Genomic DNA, 27,306 nt, shown 5'->3' with positions numbered 1-27,306 from the left:
AACTTTTGTTGTGGCGTCCATGTGCCCTGTGCTGTGAGATGTAACAGATGAGCTCCCCAGCCGGAGAGCGATGCGTCTGTTGTGAGGATTATCTGTGGGACCGGGTCCAGGAACGGTCGACCTCTGTAAAGGTTTGTGGTGTTCCACCACTGCAGAGAGCGATGGTTGCGACCGTCTATCAACACCAGATCTGCCAGTTGTCCCTGGGCCTGGTTCCACTGGCGCGCTAAGCACTCTTGGAGTGGACGCATCTGGAGTCTTGCATGGGGCACTATGAAGATGCAAGAGGCCATCATCCCTATCAGTTGCATAAACACTCTTGCTGGGAGAGAGTGCTGGGATATGAATTTTTGGCGCATAGCCTGTATCTTTGCAATCCTGGCAGTATTGGGATAGGCTATGGCTTTTGAGGTGTCTATGGTGGCACCGAGGTATTGTTTTGTGTGTGATGGTACCAGGTGGTTGTTCACTGTGAACCCTAGCTGGTGGAGTAGTTGGACTGTAGCGGCGGTATGATGCACACATTGTTCGTAGGACGTGGCTTTTATTAGCCAATCGTCCAGATACAGAAAGACGTGAATGTGCTGTCTTCTGAGGTGTGCAGCCACTACTGCTAGGCACTTGGTGAATGCCCTTGGTGCTGTTGTTACCCCAAACTGGAGCACCTTGAACTGGTAGTGTTGCCTGTCCACCACAAATCTGAGGTACTTTCTGTGAGACCGGTGTACTGGAATATGAAAGTATGCGTCTTTCAAGTCCAGAGTGGTGAGAAAATCGTTCTGGGAGAGAAGTGGGAGAACCGATTGAACGGTTACCATGTGAAAATGGTCTGAGTGTATGTAAGAGTTTAGAGGTCTGAGATCTAGGATAGGTCGTAGAGTCTCGTCTGTCTTTGGAATCAGAAAGTACAGGGAGTAGACCCCTAAATTTTGCTGATTTATGGGGACCTGCTCTATGTCTTGTTTTTGCAGGAGGGAGGTCACCTCCTGTTTTAACAGTGCAGTATGTTCTTGAGACATAGGGTGGTGCCTGGGTGGAATGTTTGGGGGGGCAGATGTTAGTTCTAAGCAATACCCTGACTGAATAATTTGTGTCACCCATTTGTCTGAGGTGATTGTCTCCCAGACGTGAAGGAAATGTTGTATTCTGCCCCCGACCGGAGTGGAATGGTCTGGAGGGAGCGGGGGAAAGTCATTGGGTAGCAGGTGTGGCAGAGCGGGCGGTATTTGTTTTGCCTCTGCCCTTATTGTTATTGCCTCTGTATCCGCCTCTTTGATAACCCTTTGTGAAAGTAGATTGAGGAGGGGATTTGTAGGACGTGGATGCACTATCCGAGGAGTAGCCTCTGCCCGTGCCTCGAAAGGAAGAGCGGCGAAAGGAGCGCCTAGGAGTGTGTGACTGTAGGAGTCCCATGGATTTCGCCGTGTCAGTATCTTTTTTCATTTTTTCGAGGGCTTCATCAACTTTTGGGCCAAACAGATGATCTTGGTCGAATGGGTGATTTAATATAGAGGCTTGTACCTCAGGTTTAAAACCTGAAACTCTGAGCCAGGCATGACGACGTAGAAGGACTGGTGTTTATGGCCCTGGAGGCTGTATCTGCTGCATCTAGGGCACAGCGAATAGAGGTATTAGTTATTATTTTTCCCTCTTGGATCAATTCATTGGCCCTGTTCTTATATTTTTCAAGGAGATGGTGCATGATGGTCTCTAACTCATGGTAATGTGCCCTGTCGTATCTGGCCAATAGCGCTTGCGCGTTGGCAATACGCCATATGTTGGCGGCTTGCGACGCAGTGCGCTTCCCTGACGCGTCCAGGAGCTTGGACTCTTTGTCAGGTGGTGGTGCTTCGCCTGACGCCTGAAAATTGGAGCGTTTCCTAGCTGTGGATACCACTAGGGAATCCAATGGTGCAGGACCTTTAATATATGAAGGGTCTGTGAGGGCGGCTTTGAATTTCTTCTCTATACGGGGATTTAGGACCCTGGCCCTAACTGGGTCTTTAAAGACTTCCGGTGCATGTTTAATCACCCCTTTTAACATAGGTTGGATGGCAGTAGACCTATGTGCGTCTTCAAAGGTGTCTAGGAGAAAATCCTACTCCACCGGGTCAGTGTGTAACTCCACCCCGTGGTAGTGTGCCGCCCTTTGTAATAGGTGGTGAAAACCCAAGGAATCTTCAGGTGGGGATGGCCTAGATGGGTAAAGGTCTTCCTGTGGGACATCTGGGATGTCCGGATTATTATAATCGTCCCATGGGTCTGGGGATCCAGTAGGGGTGGGATCCTGTGGCACATCTGCTGGATCATAAAATGGGTCTCCTACGTCGTCTGGGACAGGAGAAAAGGTTGGGGAACGATGAGGCGGGGGTGGAGAGGGTAGAGGGGTAGAGGTGTGGAGGGTGGAGGAGGTGGAGGAGGAGGGGAAGGCACTCTGAAAGGGGAGGTAGCAATGTCTTTCCTCTTTGAAGGTGGAGGTGGAGCTGGTTTATCCAAGTGTCTCTTTTTTGTAGACAATGTCAAATGTCCAGTTTTTGGATCCTTGGTGAGTGTCTTTTGGAGAGGATCCGGTGTAAAAAGTTCTTGCGACACTGGTTGTTCGGTCAGCGCCGAAGTTTTCGGGGCCGACGGCTTTTTAGGCTTGTCCAAGCCGTGCTTCTTTGGGACCTCCGATTTTTTGGTCGGTGCCGAAGAAGGCTTCGGCACGGGAGTGTGGGAGCCGAGGGCCTTGTGATGTTTGGTCGGCACCGGCAGGGTAGGTTTCGACACCGAAGGCTTCGGTACCGGGTTCGGTGTGGAGATGGAAGCCGATCTTTTCTTCGGTGCCGAAGGGTGTTTTTCGGTACCGATGGTAGGCTGGCTCGAGCCCGAGCTGCCGGAAGGCTTAATAGGCTTCTTTACCGGGCCCGAAGGCGGGGTGTGAGAAGCAGTGTCCTTGGTCTTGCCTAGGCCCGAAGGCAAAGGTGTGACCGAAGCCTTTTTGGGTGTCGGCGTGGGTGTGGGAGGGGGTTTTGTACTCACGACCCTCTGCGCCGGGGTGATGTCCTCCACATCTGAGTCGTCGGCCTCGGAAGCACTGACGAGGTCGTCGTCCTCCTGTTCGATGTTCTGCTGTCCCGGAGCTTCGACGTCGTCCCCGAAGATGTCGACTGGAGCGGAGGTCGAGGAGTGCGCCATGTTGCGTCTACCCCGTCGAACTAGAATGGTCTTTTTGGAGCGAAAAGACTTGCAGGGGGGACAGTCTCGAGCCTCGTGTTCAGGGGAGAAGCAGAGGTTGCACACCTCATGGAGATCGGTGTGGGGAAACTTGGACCCACATCGAGGGCACTTCTTGAAAGGAGTTCTTTCCATCAGCCGAGACCGGAGCCGGAATAGGCCCGAAGGCCGCCGTCGACGACCGGAATCGCCGAAGAGAAGGTGATTAAGATGATTTATTATCTGAAGGATCTCGATGAGCGAGGATTTTGCGTCGATCGGTTAACTGGAAAGTTCGGAACCGGAGCGCGAAGTATTACAATCTGAGGATGGAGCCGAAGCCCATGCGCAATACGAACCAAGGGAGGAGTCACCGAACTCGTGACTTCCAAAGACTTTCCAGGAGGAAAAACAAACTGCAGACATCCGGGCCCAACACCAGATGGCGAGCTATGCAGAGTGTATAATCTGCAGCTCATATGCCTCGAACATGGCATTCCTGGTACCTAGAACATGGGTCTTAAAGAGTGTCACCAAGGGCTGTAGCATGTATTGTGCCACTCAAAGGGACCCACACACAAACACACGCAGGCTGCCATTACAGAATTTGTGAAATGGTGCAAACCATATTGAAAACATCATCACGGTAGGATAGTAGGATCTGCTGTAATGGTTGCCCCCACTTTTTGCTGGTGTCAGTATTTTTTATTGACTAGTCTGACTGGGATCTTGCTAATCAGGACCCTAGTCACTGTTTTTCCTCCCTAAATTTTACAAGGTAAGTACTTTTGTACCTCCAGAATGGCTACGGTGTACCCCTATAAGTCCCTAGTATATGGTACTGAGGCACCCCGGACATAGGGGCACCAGGAGCCTCACATGGGCTGCAGCATGTATTATGCTCACTATGAGAGACCACTCAAACTGTGACTACAGGCTGCGGCTCCGCGTCCGTCGTCGTGCGCCGGAATGACGTCGGAGTACTTAGACGCCGCCCTCGCGCGCTGACGTCAGTTCTTGTACATAGCCTTCCGCGCCAGGAACGCAGAGCCATGCAAAGACCGACACTGGTGCCAAAAATAAAATCTAGGGGCCTGAAAAGGATAACCTTAACCCTAGATGTCAGTTCGTAGAACGGGGAGGATGGGTGGGTCGGTGAGGAATCTAACTAACTAATGTTTCTTACAGATACATCGTTACCGAAGGTAAGTAACTTGTTCATCTGAAAGAAACACGTTACTTAGATTCCTCACCTTAGAATAGATACCCAAGCAATACCATCCCCGGTGGTGGGTCTGCGAACCAAGATCACACCAGAAAGTCCTGGAGGACAGAACGGCCAAAGAAGCCATCCCTCCGGACTTGGCTGTCAAGGCAATAATGCCTGGCAAACGTGTGTAGCGAAGCCCACGTCGCCGCCTGACAGATGTCCTGCAAAGGGACTCCCCGTCCCAAGGCAGTAGTAGCCGCTGTGGCCCGAGTAGAATGGGCGCGTAGCCCAACAGGAGGGTCCTTTTTTGCCAAAGAGTAACAAATTTTGATGCACAAAACGACCCACCGAGAGATGGTCCGTTTGTGCACAGCTTTCCCCTTCTTAGCACCCACGTATCCAACGAAAAGTTGGTCGTCCACCCGAAACTGCTTAGTGCGGTCCAGATAAAAGGAGAGCGCACGTTTTGGAAGGATGCGGAGGCGGAAAGAAGGTGGGCAAGGTGACAGACTGCCCAAGATGAAATGGAGTCACCACTTTCAGAAGAAAGGAGGGACGAGGCCGAAGGACAACCTTGTCCGGATGAACAGACAGAAAGGGAGGCTTTGAAGATAAAGCCTGGAGCTCACTCACCCGTCTAGCCGAGGTGATGGCTACCAGAAAAGCAGTCTTAAGAGTCAGAAGACGAAGAGGACAATTGTGAAGAGGCTCGAAGGGAGCGCACATCAGGAATGTCAAGACCAGATTCAAGTCCCACTGAGGCATTACAAAAGGGACAGGAGGGAACGTGTGAGTAATGCCTTTTAAAAAGCGTGTAACCACAGGGGACTTGAAAAGAGAAGGCTGATCAGGAAGCCGCAAGAAGGCAGAGATGGCAGCAAGATAACCTTTCAGGGTGCCCAGGGCAGAGCCCTGCCGGGCCAGAGAAAGAAGAAAGAGGAGAACCTCAGAAAGAGGGGCGGAAAGGGGATCCACAGCCTTTGCTGTGCACCATGCCACAAATTTGTTCCACCGGCAGGCGTATACCGTCTTTGTGGAGGGACGCCTGGCTGCCAGAATGATATCACAGACTTCAGGAGGCAAGTCAAATGGCATCAACTGCCGCCGCTCAATCTCCACGCATGGAGGTGGAGGCTGGACAGGTTCGGGTGGAGGACCGTCCCCTGCTGCTGCGACAGAAGATCCTCCCGAAGGGGCAGACGTATCGGGGGATCGGTCAACATACTGAGTAGCTCGGGATACCAGTATCTTCGTGCCCAATCCGGAGCCACCAAGATGACTTGGGCCCGGTCGTGCCTGATCTTCTTCAGCACTCTGGGCAGAAGTGGTATAGGCGGAAAGGCGTACAACAGACCGCAACTCCACTCGTGACGAAGCGCGTCGCCGAGCGAGTGCCGCCTTGGAAATTCCAACGCGCAGAACTGCTGACATTACGCGTTCTCTTCGGTGGCGAATAGATCTAACCAAGGCTCTCCCCACTGCTGAAAGAGACCTTGCGCCACTTCGGAGTTCAGACGCCATTCGTGATCCATCATGCACCGGCGGCTGAGTTCGTCCGCTCTGGCGTTCAGAGAGCCCGCCAGATGTTGAACCACTAGGGTGACGCCCTGGTGTTCCAGCCACGTCCAGAGGCGCAGAGCCTCCTGACAAAGGGTCCACGACCCCACCCCGCCCTGTTTGTTGCAATACCACATGGCGGTGGTGTTGTCCGTGAACACCTGCACGACACTGCCCCTGACAGAGGGAAGGAAGGCTTTCAGTGCAAGTCGGATCGCTCGCAGCTCCAACAAGTTGATGTGGAGGCGAGACTCCGCCGGAGACCAGAGGCCTCTGATCTCCGCCTCTCCCATATGGCCACCCCATCCCAGGAGGGACGCATCCGTCACTACGACATGCTCCGGTTGGGGAAGGGAGAGGCTCCTGCCCATGACCCAATCGCGGTCCGTGAGCCACCACTGCAACTGCTGTGCAGTACCCTCCGAGATCAAGACATGGTCGGACAGGTTGCCGTGATGCTGGGCCCACTGAAACTTCAGGTCCCACTGCAGAGCCCGCATGCGCCGCCTGGCGTGATGCACTAGTAGGATGCAGGAGGCCATCAGCCCCAGAAGCCGCAACACTAGCCTGACCGAAACCCAGGATAGAGGCCGAAAGATGGGAATCAGGGCCTGTATATCCCGGACCCGCTGTTCCGGTGGATAGACCCGGAACTGCGCCGAATCGAGAACCGCTCCGATGAAGAGGAGCTTCTGAGAGGGACTCAGGTGTGACTTCGGCACGTTGATGGAAAACCCCAGCAAATGTAGGAGATCCGCCGTAGTCTGGAGGTGGGAGACGACTGTCTGGGGCGAGCCCGCCTTCAACAACCAGTCGTCGAGATAGGGGAAGACTGGAACCCCTGATCTGCGCAGATGAGCTGCGACCACCGCCATCACCTTCGTGAACACCCGAGGGGCACTGGTGAGGCCGAAGGGGAGCACGGTAAACTGAAAGTGCTCTTGGCCCACCGTGAACCGCAGGTAACGCCGGTGGGCCGGCAGGACGGGGATGTGGAAATAAGCGTCCTGCAAGTCCAACGCTACCATCCAGTCTCCGGGGTCTAGGGCAGCTAGAACCTGAGCCAAAGTCAACATCTTGAACCGTTCCTTCCGGAGGAAGGCATTGACGTTACGAAGGTCCAAGATAGGGCGGAGGCCTCCTTTGCCCTTCTTGGGAACCAGAAAGTAGTGGGAATAACAACCACGACCTACTTCTGGGCTCGGAACGCGCTCGACGGCCCCCTTGGCCAAGAGGGCGGAAACCTCCTCGTGGAGAAGATGCAAATGATCCCCCGAGATACGGTGGTGCTGCGGTGGCATGGCTGGAGGGGTCATCTCGAAGGGGAGGGAGTAGCCCCTTCGGACGATTTGCAGCACCCACCTGTCCGACGTGATGGACCGCCAGTGGAGCAGGTGATGGCGAACTCTGCCGCCCACTGGCGTGGAATGGGCCTGAAAGCTCGGACTAGGAAGGCTTTGAGGCGGATGCTGCCGGGGTGGATGTGGGCTGACCTCGTCGTCCTCCAGATCCGCCTCGGCAGAAACCACGTCCGCGACCGCGCGCAGGTTGGTTCTGCGGCTGGTGGCTAGGCGCACGTGAGGAGGCACCCCTTCCTTGGCCACGAAAGGGGCGAAAAGCGGAAGATTGCGACCGCGGGGTCGAGAGGCCCAAGGACTTGGCCGTAGCCCGGGAGTCCTTAAAGCGGTTCAGCGCACTGTCCGCCTTCTCGCCAAACAGGCGAGTGCCATCAAACGGCATGTCCATGAGAGTGCTCTGGACATCGCCGGAAAACGATGTGGACCGCAGCCAGGCGTGACGTCGAAGCGCCACAGTGGTGGAAATGGCCCTACCCAGCGAGTCCGTGGTGTCAAGCCCACAACGTATGGCATGTCGCGCGGCATCCCTACCATCGGCCAGAGCCTGGGTAAGTCGTGTCCGGACCTCCTCCGGACACAGGGGCAGCGCGTCCTCCACCGCATCCCACAGAGAGTGGGAATAACGGTCCAAGAGACAAGCGGTGTTCAAAGACCGCAGGCCCAAACTAAGGGATGAGAACAGTTTCTTGCCAAACTGCTCCAGTCTCTTGGAATCCCGGTCCGGCGGGGCGGTCGGGAAAGAGGATTGGGAGGTGGAGGCCTGGATAACCAGGCTCTCAGGGGTAGGGTGTTGGGACAGAAAACTGGGGTCGCCCGGAGCAGGGCGGTGGCGCCTGGCAACGTTCCTGTCCACAGGAGGAACTGTGGAGGCTTGCTGCAGACTGAAGCACCTCAGTGAGGACGTTCGTCCTCACAGCCACGGCAGGTAGCTCGAGCCCAAGGGCTGAGGCCGCCTTGCGCAGCACCACGGAGAAAGCAGCACCCTCCTCCGAAGCCACAGTCGGAGGAGAGATGAATCCAGTGTCTGGCGAGGTATCCAGACCACTGGCCTCCCCCAGTTCATCTGCCCAGTCCTGGGACAGTTGGGCCTGATAAGCCATAGGATCCTCGGATCCCTCCCAGTAGTCCCCATCATCCGACTCCTGGTGTAGAGGAGAAAGTAACGGAGCCAGGCGGTAGACAAAATGTGTCTCTAGCGGCGTCGATCTCGGCGTCCATCGACGCCGGACCGGCGCCGGGCCCGGACCGGGACTAAACTGGGGCACGGCGTCGAGCGGAGTCGACGTCGGCGTCGGGGGTGGAACCGGAGTCGACGCCGGTGGAGGAGTGACAAGGTTGACCGGCGTCAACGGGGACTCGAGAACGGGTCCCTCGGGCGCTTGCGGCGTCGAGGCCGGAGCCGTCAACGGCGCCGGGGCCGGAGCCGCCGGCTGGCAAGGCAGCCCAGTCGGGTCCGCGGGGCCCGAAGGCGCACCAGCGGGCGCCGACGGCGGAGCCAGGTTCCTCATGGCCGAGAGGAAGGCACTGACTTCCGCCGGCGTCGCGTTAGTCCCAGGGACCGGAGGGTATGGGGACGGACGCGGCGCCTGCGGCTCCGCCGGAGCCGCGGGGGTGGAACCACCCTGACCCTCGACCGAGTCGCGCGACCGGCGAGGGGAGTCCGAAGAGCGATGTCGTCTCTTGGACTTCTTGGACTGCTTCGACTTACCCGAAGACCTTGATCCCGACGGCCGAGTGGCGAATCTCGAGAAGCTTACGGGACCGCTCCCGTCTAACCTTCGAGGTCAGGGCCTTACAGTCCGAGCACGACTCCGCGTCGTGGTCGAGGCCCAAACAGTACAGGCACCGGCGGTGATGGTCCGTAACCGACATCAATCGGCTACAGTCCGTACAGGCTTTAAACCCAGGCATCCTACCGGCACCGGTGTCGATAGACAGGATCAAAAAGGATCAAAAAGTTAGTCAAAAATTGACTAAAGGGGTAGCTCTCCCGGATCTGCGCTTACTGGCGCGGAAAAAAGAAGAACTGACGTCAGCGCGCGAGGGCGTCGTCTAAGTACTCCGACGACGTCATTCAAGCGCACGACGCCGACGACGGACGCGGAGCCGCAGACGACGCCTAGCGACGCGCAAGGGGTATTGCTGACGAAAAATCTTCCGGATCCAGTCTGACGCCTGGGGATATTCTAAGGTGAGGAATCTAACTAACGTGTTTCTTTCAGATATTCTGCATCACTACGCGGGTTCCATTTTGGAAGCAGTGGCCATCTTGTGATTGCCCTCACATAGGCTATAATGAAGCAAATACGGGCCTCACAGCACATTTGCCTTTCCATGACTCTTCTGTGACCTGGGCAGCTTGGCTCTGCTGCCCCAGGTCAAACTGGTTTCACGAGCTCCCCTTCCTCCGGCCACCTGTGATTAGCATCAGGGCTTGACACGCAATAAAATCCTTTCATCCCACACAAGCCTCTGGCTAATCTCTTTCACACCTGACTGTTCCTGCTTTATGACTTGTTTCTATCAACAGGAGCTGCCCGTGTTTTATTGGGGCCTATCGATATCTGATGTGGGATCTGAACCTTGCTGTGTAAATAATTGTGGGCTGGCTTAGCTGGAATGTGGGATGGTCATCATGACTCTGCCTTTTCGTTTGTAATGTACACGTGTGTATGGCCGTATCATAAACCTAGGAATGTATGCCTGAGGCAGGAAAAACTGTACTTAAGGAGAAGTCCGTTTCTATGATTTTTAGCAGTCTCCTGAGAACATACACGCTGTTGTACTTCTAGGATACCTGTAATTGGTCTGCAGCCAATAAATGAATCTTTGACTTCACCCAGAAGACTCTGTGTTTCTGTAGGTCTGGAACAGGGAGAACCCAGAAGTCATAGGGTGTGTGCCCCTGCACCGCTGGGACTAAAATACCCAGTACTTCAAGAGGAGGCAATTCTCTTTTTCCAAGCAACAGTTTGCTGTGGTAAATGCCACAGAGCACTACGTACAGGTTGGTGGAAGGACAGTAGAGTTCTTTTACAACTTGCAGGAAATTATAAAGGGCACGGGGGGCCCGACCAGTTAGGGGACTTAAAAAATGTTCCGTGGGAGTCCCATCACAGCACAGTTTACAAAGGACATTTTCCTTGCATCACTGAAATTTGTCCAATGCTTTAGCACCTGTAGGGCTGTCAATAGGTTTGCTTTTTCAAGGAGGTTACCTTGTGTTCTGGTTTATCATTTCAGTATCCAACTCACAAAACAACTATACCAGGAGTGATTCGGTAGGGTTCGGCCAGGCTGGCTTAAAACTTGGCATATATGTTGCACATAAGGTTAACTAAGTATACTGGAATGTAAGCTTATTGAACAGGGACCATCCTTTGTTTGAGAATGACGTGTTACCTTGTATGTCCATTAACTGGTCCACAAAATCTTCGGGCTGAGGTTCATACTCTCTAAGCAGTTTATGGAACACTTCCAGGACTACTTCAGCCACCTTCCACTGTAGAAAACCAGAGACAAGCACATCATGAAATCCTACCTCCAGAATCTACTGGGACAGTAATCTAGTCAAACCAAAAGTACTAAAGCACCCACCCCATAAACTGGAAAAGATGGTAATGCCAGATCATGTCCTAATAGAGATAATATTCACAACCAATACAGAATTGAATCCCTTCAGCAACATCTCTTCTTGGAGAGGTTGAGAACACCAATGTGCGTTACTGGAAATTCAGCAATACATTAAACCAAATGAGGGACACAGGGAAACTCAAAAACGTAAATGATCTAGGGAAAAGTTACTTATGAGTAACACTTCAGCAGCGAAAGGTATACTGCCCAAAGTCTGTAAGCTTGAAATCACTACGAGTCTCCCACAACAATTAACAAAAGGTTGCATTATCTTCATTTTATTTTTGTAATAAAAATTATGGGATCGTCAGACTTTTTTTTTTTTGCAATTCTGTTTTTATTGAGTTTGAATGTAAACATTTGTACAGGAGAACCATGTACGGCATCATGTTTCACATTCAGTAAGTCATAAGCTTGCACAAACTTTTAGGACATGCCAACTGGCAGGACGGGAGGGGGGGGGGGGGGGGGGGGGAGGGTAGGGGGATCAGCCTGGTGTCTGCGCGCGCACCCACCACCACCCCCCCGGGAGCCAGCCACCCCACCCTTAACAATTCCGGTGTCCTCTATGCAGGGGGGGCCAGCACCACCACCCACCAGCCATTGAGCCGTACGAGGGCAACTGATCACGCCTACACAACTGAGGCGTCAATAAAGTCGGGAAGGTTACATGTTATACAAAAGGAAGAACCCATAACAATGGCAGCGGTGACAACGATTCGCTTGGTGCGCTCCTACCCCCTTCCCACCCCGACCTCCCCCCCCCCGAACTCCAGGAGAACCCCTCAAAGTCCCAGTGGGCGCAGTTGTCGCCGCGCGTCCCCATACGCCCCATCCGTGATCCAGCGGTAATGGGGGCCATGCTATCCAGTCAGCGGGTTTGCCTACACTACGCAGCCGCCTGCGCCAGTGTCATTCTGTCTGGCCTCGCCTGCGCAGCCTGTGGCACCCTCCCCCTCCGAGCGCCGGAACTCAACAAGCAACTGTTCCCAGCGGTCCGCCATGGGCTCCCTCCGCAGCCCCAGGGTGTCCTCCCTACGGATAGCCGTCCCTTCCGCTCTGGCCCATGCCTGAAACGATAAACTCCAGGCCCGCACGTGCGGCGGGTCGTGTGCCTTCCATCTCCGGGTGATGAGGCGCTTCGCCACCACAAGCCCCAGATCCAGGAATCGGGACGCTACCTTATCCTTGGGCGGCCTGGTAAATTGGTGCAAGACGTGCTCGGGCCAGTCGAAGGGAATGCTGCGTCCTGTGCTCCCCCGCAACTGCCCACTAACCGCCCTCCAATAGGTGTGCAACTCTGGGCAGCCCCACAGCAAGTGCAGCAGCCCCGCCCCTAGCTCACGGCACCGAGGACAGTGCGGGTCAGCGCGGTGGAAGTATCTATTAATCAGCTCGGGTGTGAGATAGGCCCTGTGAACTATGAACAGCTGGATTTGACGGAACCGCATATTACGGGGGATACGCGCTGGGCTCTTGAGGACTCTCTCCCACTCCCTGTCCGTCAGCGGCCTCCCCAGATCCAGTTCCCACTTGCCGCGGAGTGGGCCCAGATCAACCGCCACGTGCTCTCGCAACGAGGCGGCGAACCAGCGAACCAGGTGTCCGCCCCTCCCCATGACATGCAGGTATTGCATGGTTAGGTGTTGGGCAGGCTCTGTGGCCATGCTTCCCCATTTGGCGGTGAGGCTCGCCAGTAGTGAGCGGTGTGTGAGGAACCCGCCGGGTGGGAGCCCGTCCTCCGACACCAAGGTTTCGTACGGTATCAGCTCGCCGTCCCTGTACAGGTCTCCCAGCGTGTGCACGTCCGCCGCCCACCAGCTCGTCAGCGCGGGGGCCGCGAGCACCCCCACCTCCTCCAGGAGAGCCCACTAGGGGTATCGCCGGCGCATATGGCACCACCGCACGCGTGAGGTATAAGGCCCTCCGGAAGCACCTGTGCGCCACCGCCAGGAGGAGCGGCAGCGGTCACGGGACCGCAGCCAAGGGGTGGAAAAGCCCGGTCACACCCTCCAGCGAGAAGGGGGCAGCCACCGTGGCTGTGTCATCCCTGCCCCTGTCTGCCAACCAGCGAGCGACCCATTGCAGCTGGGCCGCCAGGTAATAATGCTCAAAGCAGGGCGCCGCCAGACCTCCCCTGTCCGTCGGGAGGAAGAGCTTCGCAAGCACCAACCTGTGCCTGGCGGTGCCCCAGACAAAATCCCGCAGCATCCGGTTGAGTCTGTCAAAGAAGGCGGGGGGGACGTACAATGGCAGGTTGGCAAAGTAGTACAGGAGACGAGGTAGCATGACCATCTTGGCGAGCGCCACCCTGCCCGTGGTCGTCAGCGGGAGCGTGTTCCAAAAGGCCACTTGTGACCTAAGCGCCGTGACCACCCTCCCCAGGTTGCCATCAAACAGGTCGGCTGGGCAGCGGTAGATGTGTATCCCCAGGTTTTGAAAGGTGCCGCCCCTCCACTGCACCGGCGTGCCATTCAGGCTGTAGCCCGGGTCCTCAGTCTCCTCGCCAAAAGCGTACAGGCAGGATTTACCCGCGTTCACGCGGAGCCCCGAGATAGTGGCAAAGGACCGCAGCAACGGGGCCAGCCGCTCCGGCATGCTACCGACATCTCTAACGTACACCAGCAGGTCATCCGCGTAAAGCGACACCTGGTGAACCGCGTCTCCCAGTGGTATACCATCTCCCAGGGTCGTCCGCAGAGCCTCCGCCAGTGGCTCCATCGCCAGGGCGAATAGCAACGGGGACAAGGGACACCCCTGGCGGGTGCCCCGGCCCACCGACACCGCCTCCGAGACATAGGGGCCCAGCCTAACACGGACTGTGGGGTTCCGGTAGAGTAGGTCGACCATCCGGAGGAAGTCCCCATCCAGCCCGTACTGCAGCAACACCGTGGACAGATAGCCCCACTCCAGGGAGTCAAACGCCTTCTCCAAGTCTAGGAGGAGGCACCCCGCTCCGGGCCATCTATGCACTGCCTCACCGGCCACCCTAAAGTATCGCCTGAGGTTGAGCGACGTGGACCTCGCAGGGACAAACCCGTTCTGGTCAGTTTGCACCAGGTGCGGGACCACCGTCGCTAACCGGTCCGCTAGGACCTTCGCCAGTATCTTGTAGTCGACGTTGAGCATCACCAAGGGGCGGCAGGTGCCCAGGGCCGTGGGGTCGCAGTCTGGCTTCGGCAGGGAGACCAGGAACGCCTCACGCATGTAGGGTGGGAGCGACCCCGCCTCCAACGCTTTGCTGTAAAGCTCGCGCAGCAACGGTACCAGGGTCTCGCGATAGGCCTTGTAGTACTCCGCGTGCAATCCGTCCGGTCCCGGAGTTTTGCCCGTCGCCAATGATTGGATTGCCTCCCCAATTTCCTCGAGGGAGAGGGGGCCACCGAGCGCCGCGTTATGCTCCCTGGTGGCCACAGGGAGGCGAATGGAAGCGAGGAACTCCCCAAGAAGGTGCCGAGAGCCCGTCCCCTGAGCCGCGTACAAGCGTTTGTAGTGGCCTACGAAGGCCCTATGGATTTCACGCTGCGTGTGCACCATCACTCCGTCCTCACCCCGGAGTGCTCCGATCGGGGTCCTGCGATCCCCCTGCTGGGTGAGCCAGGCCAACAGGCGGCCCGCCCGATCCGCCCTGGCATGCATTCTGGCGGTGTGCGCCGCATAATTGTGGCAGCGGAGCCGCTCCAGGAGCTCCGCGTGTCGCCCGCGGAGATCCTCCAGGCTGCGTGAGTGCCTGCCCCCACCTTCTCCTTCCCTCTCATATTGTAGGAGGTCATTTTCAAGGCGCATCAGGGAGTCCGAGAGGGCCCTCCGTATGTTCCACTGGGTCCCCAGGCAGTGCCCCCGAATGGCCACCTTATGGGCGTCCCACTCCACCAAAGCACTGCTCGCCGTCCCCTCATTGGCGTCGAAAAAGGCCAAGACGGCCGTACCCAGGGAGGAACGGAACTCCGGGTCCTCCAGTGCACTCAGTTGGAGTCTCCAGGTGGGCACCGGTGAGCGGTCCGCCACCCAGTCGAGCCGGAGCCATAGGGGGTTATGGTCGGAATGCGTCCACCCCAGATATTCCGACTGTACGATAAGCGGGAGTAATGAGTGGGACCCCACTATCCGATCCAGCCGCACATGGAGATCATGGACCGCCGAGTAATAAGAATATAGCCGGTCCGTCGGGTGGAGTGTGCGCCACAAGTCCTGCAGCGACCAGTGCGTGAGCCAGTCTCCCAGCGCCCGGGGGTTGGATTCCACCCCCGCGGCACGGAGGGGGGGAAAGGATCTGTCCAGCTGGACGTCCAGTACCATGTTAAAGTCCCCTCCCAGTAGCCAGGGGAGCCCAGCATATGGGTGCAGGAGCTGCGTCAATTGCGCCAGGAAAGAGGCCTGGTCCACGTTAGGCGCATACAGCGAGCCCAGCAACAGTTCTTGGCCGTTCAACTTCCCCCTCACCAAGGTGTACCTCCCCTCCCGATCCACTACCGCCTCCGTGCGCTCGAAAGGGACACCTGCCCGCACCCAGATGAGCGTGCCCCGCGCGTGCGCCGAGTAAACGGTGCCATACGTGTGCCCCCTCCATCGCCTAGAGAGCCTGCCCAGTTCCGTTGGGGACATGTGCGTCTCCTGTAGGAGGGCAATCCAGACGGAGTGTCGCTGCAGATAGGAGAAGATGGCATAGCGCTTGGACGGTGTGTGCATGCCCCGTATGTTCCAGGGCACGATGTTGGTGTGCGTCATTGCAAATCTAGGTGAGTGATTCGGGATGGGACCGGGGCGTCCGCGTCAGGGAGGGGGGGGGGGGGGGGGGGGGGGCGCAGTCGGGGGGGGAGCATGCAATCGCGCTGCCATGTAAACAGTGGAACCATTATAAACATTGCAACAACAAACAGGGCGTATTCCCAACGGGGCATCCGTCCAAACTTCAGTAACGCCATGAAACATTAGGCTATTGCAGTGTGGCAGCAAATGGGGTCCGTGCAACCGCAGCAACCTCCTGACCCTAGTACCCCTCCCATTATCCCATCTGGAAGAGGAAGGAGCAGCATCTGGTCCGGAGCTGGATCGCCACGTAGGTCCGAGGTGAGCCCCCAGCAGAAGGCCCTCACAGGTGTGGTGTCAGGTGGCGGTAAAAATCATCCAGCCGGCCCCGCAGGGTCAGGCTCCCCCAAGTCCGGGCCCACTGGCTCCCCGGAAGCCTCCGGTGTTGCGCCGAGGCGGCCGCGCGACCCCGGTTCAGCACCTGCAGAGTTTGTCCAACCTTCGGCAATCAGATATCCGGTCACGCAATCAGGTCCGCCGTCTGCGGGGTCACCACCGGCAGAAGCAGATCCTCTGAGACCACTGTGGATGGGGACGACGCCCCACTCGCTCCCGCCCCACTGGGCGAGCAGTCCTCCCTGCGGTCCCCGGCAGGCGGCGTCCCAAGCGTCCCCACCGCCTCCAATGCCCCCTGCCGCTCCAACCGGATCCTCTCCGGGCTAGGCGCCACCGGTCCCAGCCGCGCCTGCTGCCGCGCCCCCCGGGGCCCGCGTCTCCTGGATCGCCTTCCCGGGCGGCCGGCGGCCTCCGAGTCAGTCGGCCGCGCCCCCGACCACTGTCCCGACTCCTCAAGCCAGTCCCACACGTCCTCCGGGGAGTCGAAGAAACGGGCCCCTTCTTTCGTCACCACTCGCAGGCGAGCCGGGAACAGCAGGGAGTAGGGCAGGGCCATCTCCCGCAGTTGTCGTTTCACCGCCATGTAGTTGCTGCGGCGCCGCTGGACTGCTGCGGTGTAGTCGGGAAAGAGCATGACTCGGCTACTGCCCACAGTGAGGTCACCAGTTCTTCTAGTTTCGCTGAGGATCACGTCCCTGTCCCGGTAGTTTAGGAGCTTGAATAGAAACGGTCGAGGCCGAGCTCCCGGCTGGGGCCTCTGTTCAGGCACCCTGTGCGCCCTCTCCACCACAAAGTGCTGAGACAACACCCCCTGGGGCAGGAGGCCCCGCAGCCAGCTCTCCACGTATTGCTCCGGGTGCCTGCCCTCCACTCCCTCCGGAAGACCCACTGCGCGGATGTTGTTGCGCCTCGAGCGTCCTTCCGCATCATCAACCCTGTCTTCGAGCGCATGTACCCGGTCCAGGACATCCTGCAGCGCCGCGCCATGGCTCCGCACCGTAGGCGGTAGTTCTTGAAGCGTCTGGCCATGCGACTCCACCCTCTCGGCCAGTTTGCGATGGTCAGCATGGAGGAGTGTGAAGTCGGACGTGACCTTGTCCATCCGTGTTTCCAGTGACGCCCGCGTCTGATCCAGGGTGGCGCCCAACCTCTCCACCGCCGCTAGCACGGTATCCATTTTGGTCGAGAGGGCCGCCGCGTGTAACTCTGCGTACCCCCTGGCCGGCTCTGCGTGGTGTCCGCTGTCCCAGCCCGCGGCTGGCCCTGCTGTGTCTTGTCGCGCAGCCTGCCCATCACGTACTGTTGGGCGGTCGGCATTCACAGTTCGTTACCAGGCGCCGCGCTCTCCACCTGTCGCGGGTCCTCCAATCCACACCAGCTCCCCGCTCCGCTCTGCCACTAGGCCTCTACATAGCCCTGGGGTCCAGCCGCAGGGTCGAAGACAGTGGGGGGGGGGGGGGGAGGGGGGGGGGGGATCAGGGGCACTCCGCAGCCCGCAATAGCGACCGGCCTCGGCGCGGTGGATCCCACCGGCAGCAGTCCTCCAGTGCCCGGCAGGGCTCCGCACCGCCGCGTCCCCTCGCCAATACTCCAGTCGGCTGGTTGTCAGTCTGGGCCCTCGCTGGCCCCGCGGGACGCGCCAAGGCGCAAAAGCCCCCGCCGGTCAGCACCGCATCCGGGGCCCGCTCAGTGTCCAGGGCACAGCCCTCCGCCGGGGCCCCCCACGGCTAGACGCCCCACAGGTGGGGGCCTCAGTCCCAGGCCTCAACGCCCGCTCCTCTGCCTCCGGGCCCTCCCACGTGGCGACTGTCCTCTCCCGGCCGCTCCCGTTCAGTCTCTGCTGCCCAGGCCCCGACAGCTCAGGGTCCTTCGCCACATGCGGTTCACTCCCATGCACGCCGGACTCACCACCGCAGGCCCCGGGTCACAGCACTCCGCACCGCCTCGGCGTCCTAGGCTAATGCCACCCCAGTGGCGCCGGGTACACCCGACAGGTGCCCGCCGGCCCGTCGCTGGGTCCCCAGGCACACGAGGCGTCACCAAGTCTTCAACACGGCCGCCGGGGGGGCCCCACCAAGCGCGCAGCACCCAGGCCACGTAGAGGGTCTCCTACCTCCCTGTCGCCGAGTCTTCAGCACTCGTTCGGAGCGGCCGTCGCTCCGCTCTCAGGGGCTGCCAGCGTCGCTCACAAGATGGCGTCGCTCTCAGAATGGCGCCCGTCTCCACCTTCGCCGGTCCACAGGCACCCAGCAGCGAGCGCTCCGCAACAAGGTCTCCCGCCTGCACAGGTGCTCCTCCACGCCGCCTCCGCGCCCCGGATGGGCCGCTCCTCTCCGCCTCTCCCGAGGTGCGCCCGCCTCAGGCACCACCGTCCAAGCACCTCCGTTCTCGTCGCACCACAGGCGCAATCACAGCGCCCCCAGGCCTCCGCGCTCTCCTCAGCAGCGGCGCAGGACGCTCCGTAGGCTCCACGGGCTCCAGCAGGTCACGGTGCACCCCTGCGCCTCAGTGCTCGGCACCGTCTCAGGGCCCATGTAGTCCCGAAGTCCCAGGTTCTCCCTCCGGCAGTTCCTCAGCAATGACTTCAGCTGGGGTACCCGTCCCCACAGCTCCGGGCGGCGAGCCTTTCCACGTGCAGATAGCACAGGCCTCCGGACCTCGCCTCTCCCCTAGGCCTCGGCTCCGCCTCTCGCAGCTCGGTCCCAGGATCCGCCGCTCCGCAGCTCTCCTCCGCAGCCGGGCCGTTCGCCACACCTCAGCCTCCGGTCGGGAGCCCCCAGGCGGCCCCCGCAGCGACCGCACGGGTCTCTCCGCTCGCCCTGTGCGTCCGCGGATCGGCGTCCGGCCGCGCTGCTGCACCAGGCCTCGCGGGCGGCCACACATGTCCTCGCTTTGCGGGTCCCCGCCAGGAATCGGCTCCCCGCAGCTCCCGGACCCTGGAGATCGCCCCCGCCACTGCCCCGCACCGGACCAGCGCCACAGAGGCCAGGGCTGCTCCTCGCACAGGAGAAAAGGCAGGATTTAGCAGGGGTATCGGACGGAGCCTCAAGCACTGGCGTCCGCCATGTTCGCCGGTTGGCCACGCCCCCATGGGATCGTCAGACTTTAAACAAAACACAGTACTGTTGGAATTAGGAGTGCCAGAATGCAGTGTCCTCTTTGAGGATAGGCAATGTCGCCTATAGGATGATACATCTACTGGGGCAAGAAATTCTCATTACCTTTTATATCCAAGCTATTATGAGGTAATTAAAGGCAGACAGAGGTCAGAGGAACACCTTCAGATCAACAAGATACAACACTGCACCAGTGCATTTTGTTTCAGGGGACTGGGGATAGCTTGTGTTTCATGCTGAGGTGTACTAAAGAAGCAAAAAAGTGTGGGTGGTGGTTTTCAAACACATACAATCCATACAATGCAATACTCTCATACTGACACCTAAGAAATTTGAAGTCAATTAGTAAAGACTGGATGGGATCTTTATGAAAGACACATGAAAAAAGATACTTTGCATTAATAAAGCACATACTCAAAGAAGAACTTACCTTCAGTATTTTTTCATGATGATGCATATGCTCACTCATGACACATTCCTTACATGAACCCCTTCAAAGGCATTACTACTGTTATAGGTTATTGGTTCTAGGTAGCGCCATGTGGGCACTCAAAGACTCGTGTGCACACAGGAAGTACAGCAAGGAAAGGATAAATGCAACCCCATGAACCGACGAGATCAGTTTCACCCTGCCTTTTGTCTCAGCCATTAGAGGCTAGGATGGCAGATGGTGGGGCCAAAGAAGAAACTTTACAGAATATCCTTAAGGGAGGAGGCAAGAGGGTAAAATGGAATCTGTGAGGGAGGTCACATCCAACAGAAAGACCTTTCTAATAACAGCACTCGCTTTCCTTATATGAAGTGTACCCATGTATCCACAAAAGGAGAAGCTGAGGGTCAACTTAGAAGTACATCATAACACTTTGCAACATCGCTCTTCCAAATTAGGAGCAAGCTCTATCCTGTTCCTCCATAATGTTTTGAACACTATGCACAGATGTGCAGTCACATTAACTGAGAATGGAGCATAATTATTATCACTCTTTCAGCACAGTGAAATAGCAAGGCTTGTGTAGGAAAGTGCCCCATTTTGCACCCTCCCCCCTCACACGTTTTGCCTGACATCTGATGCAACCTGACTTAATGTGCCTTGGGTCCCTGCCAATCAGGTTCGCAGGGCCTGTGTTCTTTCCCAAAACTGTACCTGTGTATCCACAATTGGCACATTCCTGGTCACAGGTAGGCCCCTGGTGAAAGGTACCATGGGTACCCAGGGCCCTGTGACCAGGGAAGGCCCCTAAGGGCTGCAGCACTTATTGTGCCACCCTTAAAGGCCATGCACCTTAACACACACACACACACACACACACACACACACACACACACACACCCCCACTGCAGGCTATGTATCTTGGTGCAGAGAAAAGTGAAGAGTCGACAATGTGCACACATCCCTGTGTGCCATGCCTGCAATCCACTGCCTGACACCTTGGTAAGCCACCCCTCTAGCAGGGTGACCTAGCAATCAGGGGGCATAGACCTAGCCCAATCAGGGCTTGTTCTATGTCCCCTCCCACAGGAGCGTGGCATAATAGAGGATGTAGTCACCCCAGGTAAGATGACCATTGGCCCCACCTGCTACTGCACTAAAATGCCCCTAAATCAAGTATTTAGGTGGTTTTCCAAGACCTAGGAACTCGTTTTATAGGGCCGGTGCTAAAAATTTCTTTCATGCGGGCAGCAGAGGTGTAGATTTAAAAAAAAAAAAAAAAAATGAAAGTGATTGGCAGATAGATTTTTCCAAAAGTCGTCTTCCAAACTGCTGTCATTCTCACCCATTTGTCACAATGCCTGAACACTGCCTTGGACTCTTATTGAATAATTAAAGGTAGGGGCTGGCTTGTGGCTGAGCTGGAGCGAGGGAGGCGTGGTAAACGCATGCCTAGGACAAACTTGGAAATGAAGGCACATGGAGAGCAAACAGAAGTGTGTATTTCAGGTTCGCCTCTGTCTGGACCCCTAGCGACCTTAAAACTACTATCCGTGTGTGCTCCCAACCTACCACCACTTTCATGCTCCTGTACTGGTAACAGTACACTTCACCAAGGCATAGCACCGTTTTTCCCCAGATAGGTTGGGTCCGAAACCCCACGGTGCCCCTCTATCCCCAGACGCTGCACAAGAGCAATACCCTGTAGGCGGGAGGTAGCGTTATAAACTGGATGCTGGAATCACCTCTCGCTGCAGAAATCATTATTCAAGGTAGGGAAGGAAGAAGGCGAGTGAATTCCAGTGAGTGGCTCTGTTTTACCGCCCTGTGCCGGGCTTCGCTATATGTAGAGAGAAAGAAGCCCTGGCAGACAGGCATGGCCGCTGCAGCATATGCCCCCGCTCAGCCCATGCTCGACAGCCACGTTTAATTGCGGTGCGATCGGCTACAATCTCAATACTGTACAAGTGACACACAGAAAAGTCCAACACATAGCAACACCCACTCCTTTCTCTGTGTACTCAGCAGGTGCAACATAACTATGGCGTGATTACAGATGCGGAATCAGTGACGTATGCGGTGGGGGTGTTACCAGAGCTCGGCAAGGCCCTAACTAGGCTATGCATCAAAAGCACCCAAAAAGGCAGCATTATTGAACAAGTTCTGTACCCTAAATGACTGCCTCCTAATTCCTATAGCTCTTACTCTGTTCATGATCCTATGCTCCCTCCCATGCAGCAGCATTCACCTCCACCAGGTTCCTCCTGTACTCCCTCTACCATTGAAGGTTCTAGTACCACGTCTCCCTCCTTTTAGGATCTTGATATGCTTTGCCCCTTTCCTTGTGCTCCTGTTTCTCGAGCTCCTTACCTCTTTACTTAGACTTTTGCAGTTCTGCACAGGGTCTATTATCCTGCTGTGCCCCTCAGGCCCCTCCCTACACCAAAACACCTCATTCTGACCCCTGCACAATAACCTGCTTCATGTTCTGAAGCATTCCTCATCTCCAGTCTATGTAAAAATAAAACTTTACAAACACAATGTCATGAAGGTGACTTTCAGCCCTTAACAAGTTTTCACTTGTTTCTAATTATAGTGTGTGTTATAGGCCTGTAAGTAAAACACTACAATTGAAACTACAAGTTCCAGGATGCTTTGTCCTGTCAGATAAAAATGAGAGAAGCTCAGTCATCCTAATAGGTGGTGGATCGTACACAGCTTCGCTTTGGTCCCATCCTCCATTCTTGCTCCTTACTATAGATTTGAGATCTGCACCTCCTCCCTTCAGGATATGGTAGACTACAACTAACTGGACTCCAACTACTTCCCACTAGCCACCCTCCGCACCTGGACCACGGTAACCACCGAAGACACAGCCCGCACGATGAACACCATCCACTCCGGATCTCCAACCGACCCATGCCCCCACCACGTCTTCAACAAGGCCGACTCCACCATCGCACCCCAACTCCGAGACGTCATCAACACCTCCTTCAACACCGCCACCTTCCCGGAGAGCTGGAAGCATGCCGAGCTCAGCGCACTACTGAAGAAACCTACTGCGGACCCCACCGACCTCAAAAACTTCCGCCCCATCTCGCTCCTTCCTTTTCCTGCCAAAGTCATCGAGAAGATCGTCACCAGACAGCTTGCCGCCTTCCTCGAGACGAACGGCTCCCTCGACCCCTCGCAGTCCGGTTTCAGAGCCAACCACAGCACTGAGACCGCCCTCATCGCAGCCACCGACGACATCGGAGCCCTGCTCGACAATGGAGAAACAGCGGCACTCATCCTCCTGGACCTCTCTGCAGCATTCGACACTGTCTGCCACCACACCCTAATCCAACGCCTCAGCAACACCGGCATCCAAGAGAAGGCACTGGAGTGGATCATCTCGTTCCTCGCCGGAAGAACACAGAGAGTCCGCCTCCCCCCGTTTCGTTCCGAGGCCGCCGAAGTCATCTGCTGCGTCCCGCAAGGATCGTCACTCAGCCCCACCCTCTTCAACGTCTACATGAGACCCCTTGCTGCCATCGCATGCCAACACAACCTCAACATCATCTCCTACGCCGACGACACCCAGCTGATCCTCTCCCTCACCAAAGACCCCAACACCGCCAGAACCAGCCTACACGAAGGGATGAAAGACGTCGCCGAATGGATGAAGAACAGCCACCTGAAACTGAACTCAGACAAGACGGAAGTCCTCATCCTGGGACCATCGCCCTCCGCATGGGACGACTCCTGGAGGCCCCCAGCCCTGGGCACCGCTCCCAAGCCAACAGACCACGCACGCAACCTGGGCTTCATCCTGGACTCCTCCCTCTCAATTACCAGACAAGTCAACGCCGTCTCCTCATCATGCTTTCACACCCTTCGCATGCTTCGCAAGATCTTCCGATGGATCCCGACCGAAACCAGGAAGACGGTCACCCAGGCCCTCGTCACCAGCCGTCTGGACTACGGAAACACCCTCTACGCCGGGACCACAGCCAAGCTACAGAAAAGACTCCAACGAATCCAGAACGCCTCCGCCCGACTCATCCTGGACATCCCCCGACGCAGCCACATCTCCAGCCACCTGAGGGACCTGCACTGGCTCCCCGTCAACAAGAGGATCACGTTCAGGCTCCTCACCCACAAGTCTCTCCACGACCTGGGCCCCAAGTACCTCAGCGACCGCCTGACCTTCTACACGCCCACCCGCCAGCTACGATCTACTAGCCTCGCCCTCGCCGCCGTACCACGCATCCGAAGAGCCACCGCCGGAGGCCGGTCCTTCTCCTACCTGGCGGCCAAGACATGGAACTCCCTGCCCATCCACCTTCGGCTGACCCAGGACCACCTCGCCTTCAGGAGACAACTCAAGACCTGGCTGTTCGAGCAGTAGCGGACCCCCTCCCCCAAGCGCCTGGAGACCCTTCCGGGTGAGTAGTGCGCTATACAAGTATTATGATTGATTGATTGATTGTGGTGGGCTCCCTTGTTGCTTTGGGAGGCTTCAGTTAACAGAGTGGAAGAACTAGATTAAATTCTGCTTCCCCAAAATAAAACAATGATGCACTTTATTTGCCCCATTAACATATTGCCAGTTTTTGCACTCTATTTACCTAGAGGTACCACAGTATAGGTTATGCCTGTTCTTTGCTGCTAGAAGCTTCGTTTTGCCACTGAAGGTGATATGGTCAATATTGATAAAATGCACAGAACCCATAACAATGATGCTAACAGCTATAACCAAAAACATCACCAAGTCATGATTTAAAGAGCAGTGTCTTTCTATAACAAATACAAGCTTATCTCTGGTAGCAACGTGTGCATCTTTCCATTGCATAATTGCGGGTTGTAGTGATATTGAGGGTTGCTTACTTTTGAAAACAAAGTGGAAGCGAGGCGGTGAGAGCTAAAGTCAAGGCCCACACATGAGGAAACCCATTTTCAAGATCTTAATTTGTGCCGGTGGTGAAGTTAGTGTCGCTACAACTCATCTGGGACTGGGGCAGAACAAGATAAAAAGGCAGAAAAGGAGCAAAGAAGAAGGAAGAGAAAGCTAGGAAAACAAGGACAAAGGTAGAAAGCACGGATGAAAAGAATATGCAAAAGTAAGATAGCTGAATCAAATGCCATCTCCCCCTAATTCAGCAGCGCGTGAAACAAGCTTCTGAGAAAAACCTCAAGCCAGGGCACTTCGTTTTTTTACAAATTTAGCACGGTCTGCGACGGTTTTGAATCCCACAGTCCGAGAATATACACATGCATCGGCAGCCCGGGGCTCGCTCTCCAGTATAGATCTTTTCCAGCCACTGACCTCCTCTATACACAGTAATAAGACCACGTGCGGACGGGAAGAGACAACTGTGGCATCTCAACGCCTGGGTTCTGACTGATCGAAGACTTGCACAAGCCCTGGAGACGGACATTCAGGCTTTCCTAGACACAAACTGCGTCTCAGTCGACTCCCGGGGGATTCTTTGGGAGGCTTAAGGCAACAATTCTGGGGGTTGGGTGACCAACCATCCGTAAATTGCAAGGACCATCCGGCTGTCCGTTGTCCGGGATGATCCCTTTTATGGAGGCCTTTTATCCGTAATTTTGGGCCTTGCAGGGAGCAGAGCTGTTCCCCTGCGAGAGGCCTCAGCTCCCTGATGGAGAAGACTCAGCTCCCTGATGGGGCCGCCTCGCACAAGAGCAGCCCAACCCGCCCACTGTCATTCTGTATGCGGCTGAATGTCACATACATAGTGACAAGGGGCCAGTCAGGGCTTTACAGCATGTGGTGACCTCCTGCCTCGGTCTAGGGAAGGGCATTCAGTTAGGGTTAGGGTTAGATGGAAGAAAGGTACAAAAGAAATGCACAAAAGCGCCCATGCTGCTATGTGCCAGTTCATGAAAAGAAGCTACCGAAAGAAGTTAAAAAGAAGAGGTTATAGTTCTTACACATTCTCCTCATTGCCGAGCTGAAGCATTTTTTAGGTCGAGCCTAGAGCAGCGCATGCGCTGCTTGCTCGACCTTTAGTAAAGGGGTAAAAAACAAGCATTTGCAATGCAATAGGTCTCGCAGTTAAACGAGTATAAGCTATTGGCATTGTAAATGACAATCCCTTTTCTTTATGTTTTTAAAACGAAAACAAAAATAAAAGGCATAGTTATTTGCAATGTCAATAGCTCAAACTCACGTAAATGGGAGAGCTATTGCATTGCAAATGCTTGTATGACCTGTCGGAGAAACAAGCTAGCGCCAACAGCTCGGCGCTTCGGAATCACGCCAGGACTGTGGGCATGCACCCACGACTGAAACCAGACATGCTGAAATGGTTTTAAATCGCGTGCTCGCGCGTTCCCAGGGTAGCCTCTGGAGAGAAGCGGGTCGGGGAAGAACAGCGGTCTACTTTATGGCACTCTCTTCACAAGATTCTTGGTTACTGAAATTCACGGGTCACCGCCAGTCAAAATTAAAAGACGGAAGATTGTTTTCTTCAAATGTCAAAATATAATTAAAAAACCATTAGGACTTATTGCATTCTAAAATTAAACAGGTTGACGGGGTAAGAAATAGGGCTTTATATTATTGTCTTCCACGGAAAGAAACATGTCCTTTATCACAGAAACTCCAAAAAGATGATCGATGAATAATACACATTGTTTACCATTGCACACCTGCTCCTGAAGCTTCTCAGTGATACGGGTGCCATGCTGAATAAGACTTGCATATCGGTGACATACAGAACACAGTTTGTGCGTGGGTGCAATGAGAAATGGGATCTGGACAGTCATACAACCTAAGTTTAACACACTTTCTAACGTTTTGTGGAGCGGTCAAGGTACACTGCAGGGTGCGAATCGAGCCTGTGTCGGGCAACAACAGAATAACCACATGAGACTTAGAGGACGGTCACCCGCATTTTTCCCGGCTCCGGTCACGCCGCATATGACTGTCAGTCCCAACTTGAGCAGAAGCTAAGAGGGCCTGCCTGTCAATTGCTAACAGGCGTGATAGAGTAAAGAAAAAACCCCTTCTCCCATAACATTCCTTACGTCAGAAAGGGCAGATGATAATGAAACAAGCTGCCACTGCCCGGTAAGTAACCAACTAATCTCAAGAAGACCTCTGGTAGCCAAGCCAAAACACCGACAGGCAGCATCAATCGAGGACAGAGTCACGTGCGGAATGCACAGCCAATAGCACTTGGGAATTGTGAGTAGCGCCCTATGATTAGATGAGGGGGCCCCCGATTCTCCAATCCGAGGTAATTTTACAAATTTGCCAAACCTCCCGTTCCAAGACAACTCGTAGAATATGTTCCACCTCAAGATTGGTTATTAACGACTCGTTAGTTCTAAAGTAATGGCCAAATGAGTCCGTTAAAACATCAACAGCAGCTATAAGGCTGAACATCGGGTAAGTACCGCACATGTGTTCACTTGAAGAGTGAGGGCATTGGGGCTGGAAGAGGATTTAGTGGGTTAAAGTGAAAGCATTCGGGCAGTTCAAAAGCATGTTTCATCGTTTGCGAGATGCTACAGTCCCCGCCAATCCTCTTTAGGACTGTTCACAGTTAACTCGTGCACCCCGGTGCCCCCCGCCACACATCTGAAGACAGAGCACAAACGTGGGGCGGGTGTGAGGCTATTTATTGAAGTAAATTTATTTCTGAGTCAAGA

The 27,306-nt window shown here is 55.8% G+C and overlaps 1 protein-coding gene across 1 annotated transcript in view; it reads right to left on the bottom strand.

Annotated features, from left to right (window-relative positions):
* Nucleotides 1-27,306, bottom strand: part of NUP205 (nucleoporin 205) — an 839,084-nt gene that overhangs the window by 549,317 nt on the left and 262,461 nt on the right. Inside the window, exon 16 of the mRNA XM_085651995.1 lies at nt 10,723-10,822. Within this exon, the coding sequence (XP_085508121.1) occupies nt 10,723-10,822 (100 nt within the window). The remainder of the gene's footprint in view (nt 1-10,722; nt 10,823-27,306) is intronic.

This window comes from Triturus cristatus, chromosome 4_1 (assembly GCF_964204655.1).
Source record: "Triturus cristatus chromosome 4_1, aTriCri1.1, whole genome shotgun sequence".
In the NCBI taxonomy this organism is placed as follows: Eukaryota; Metazoa; Chordata; class Amphibia; order Caudata; family Salamandridae; genus Triturus; species Triturus cristatus.
The sequence above is the reverse complement of the archived record's forward strand: the minus strand, read 5'-3'. Positions and strand labels throughout refer to the sequence as shown.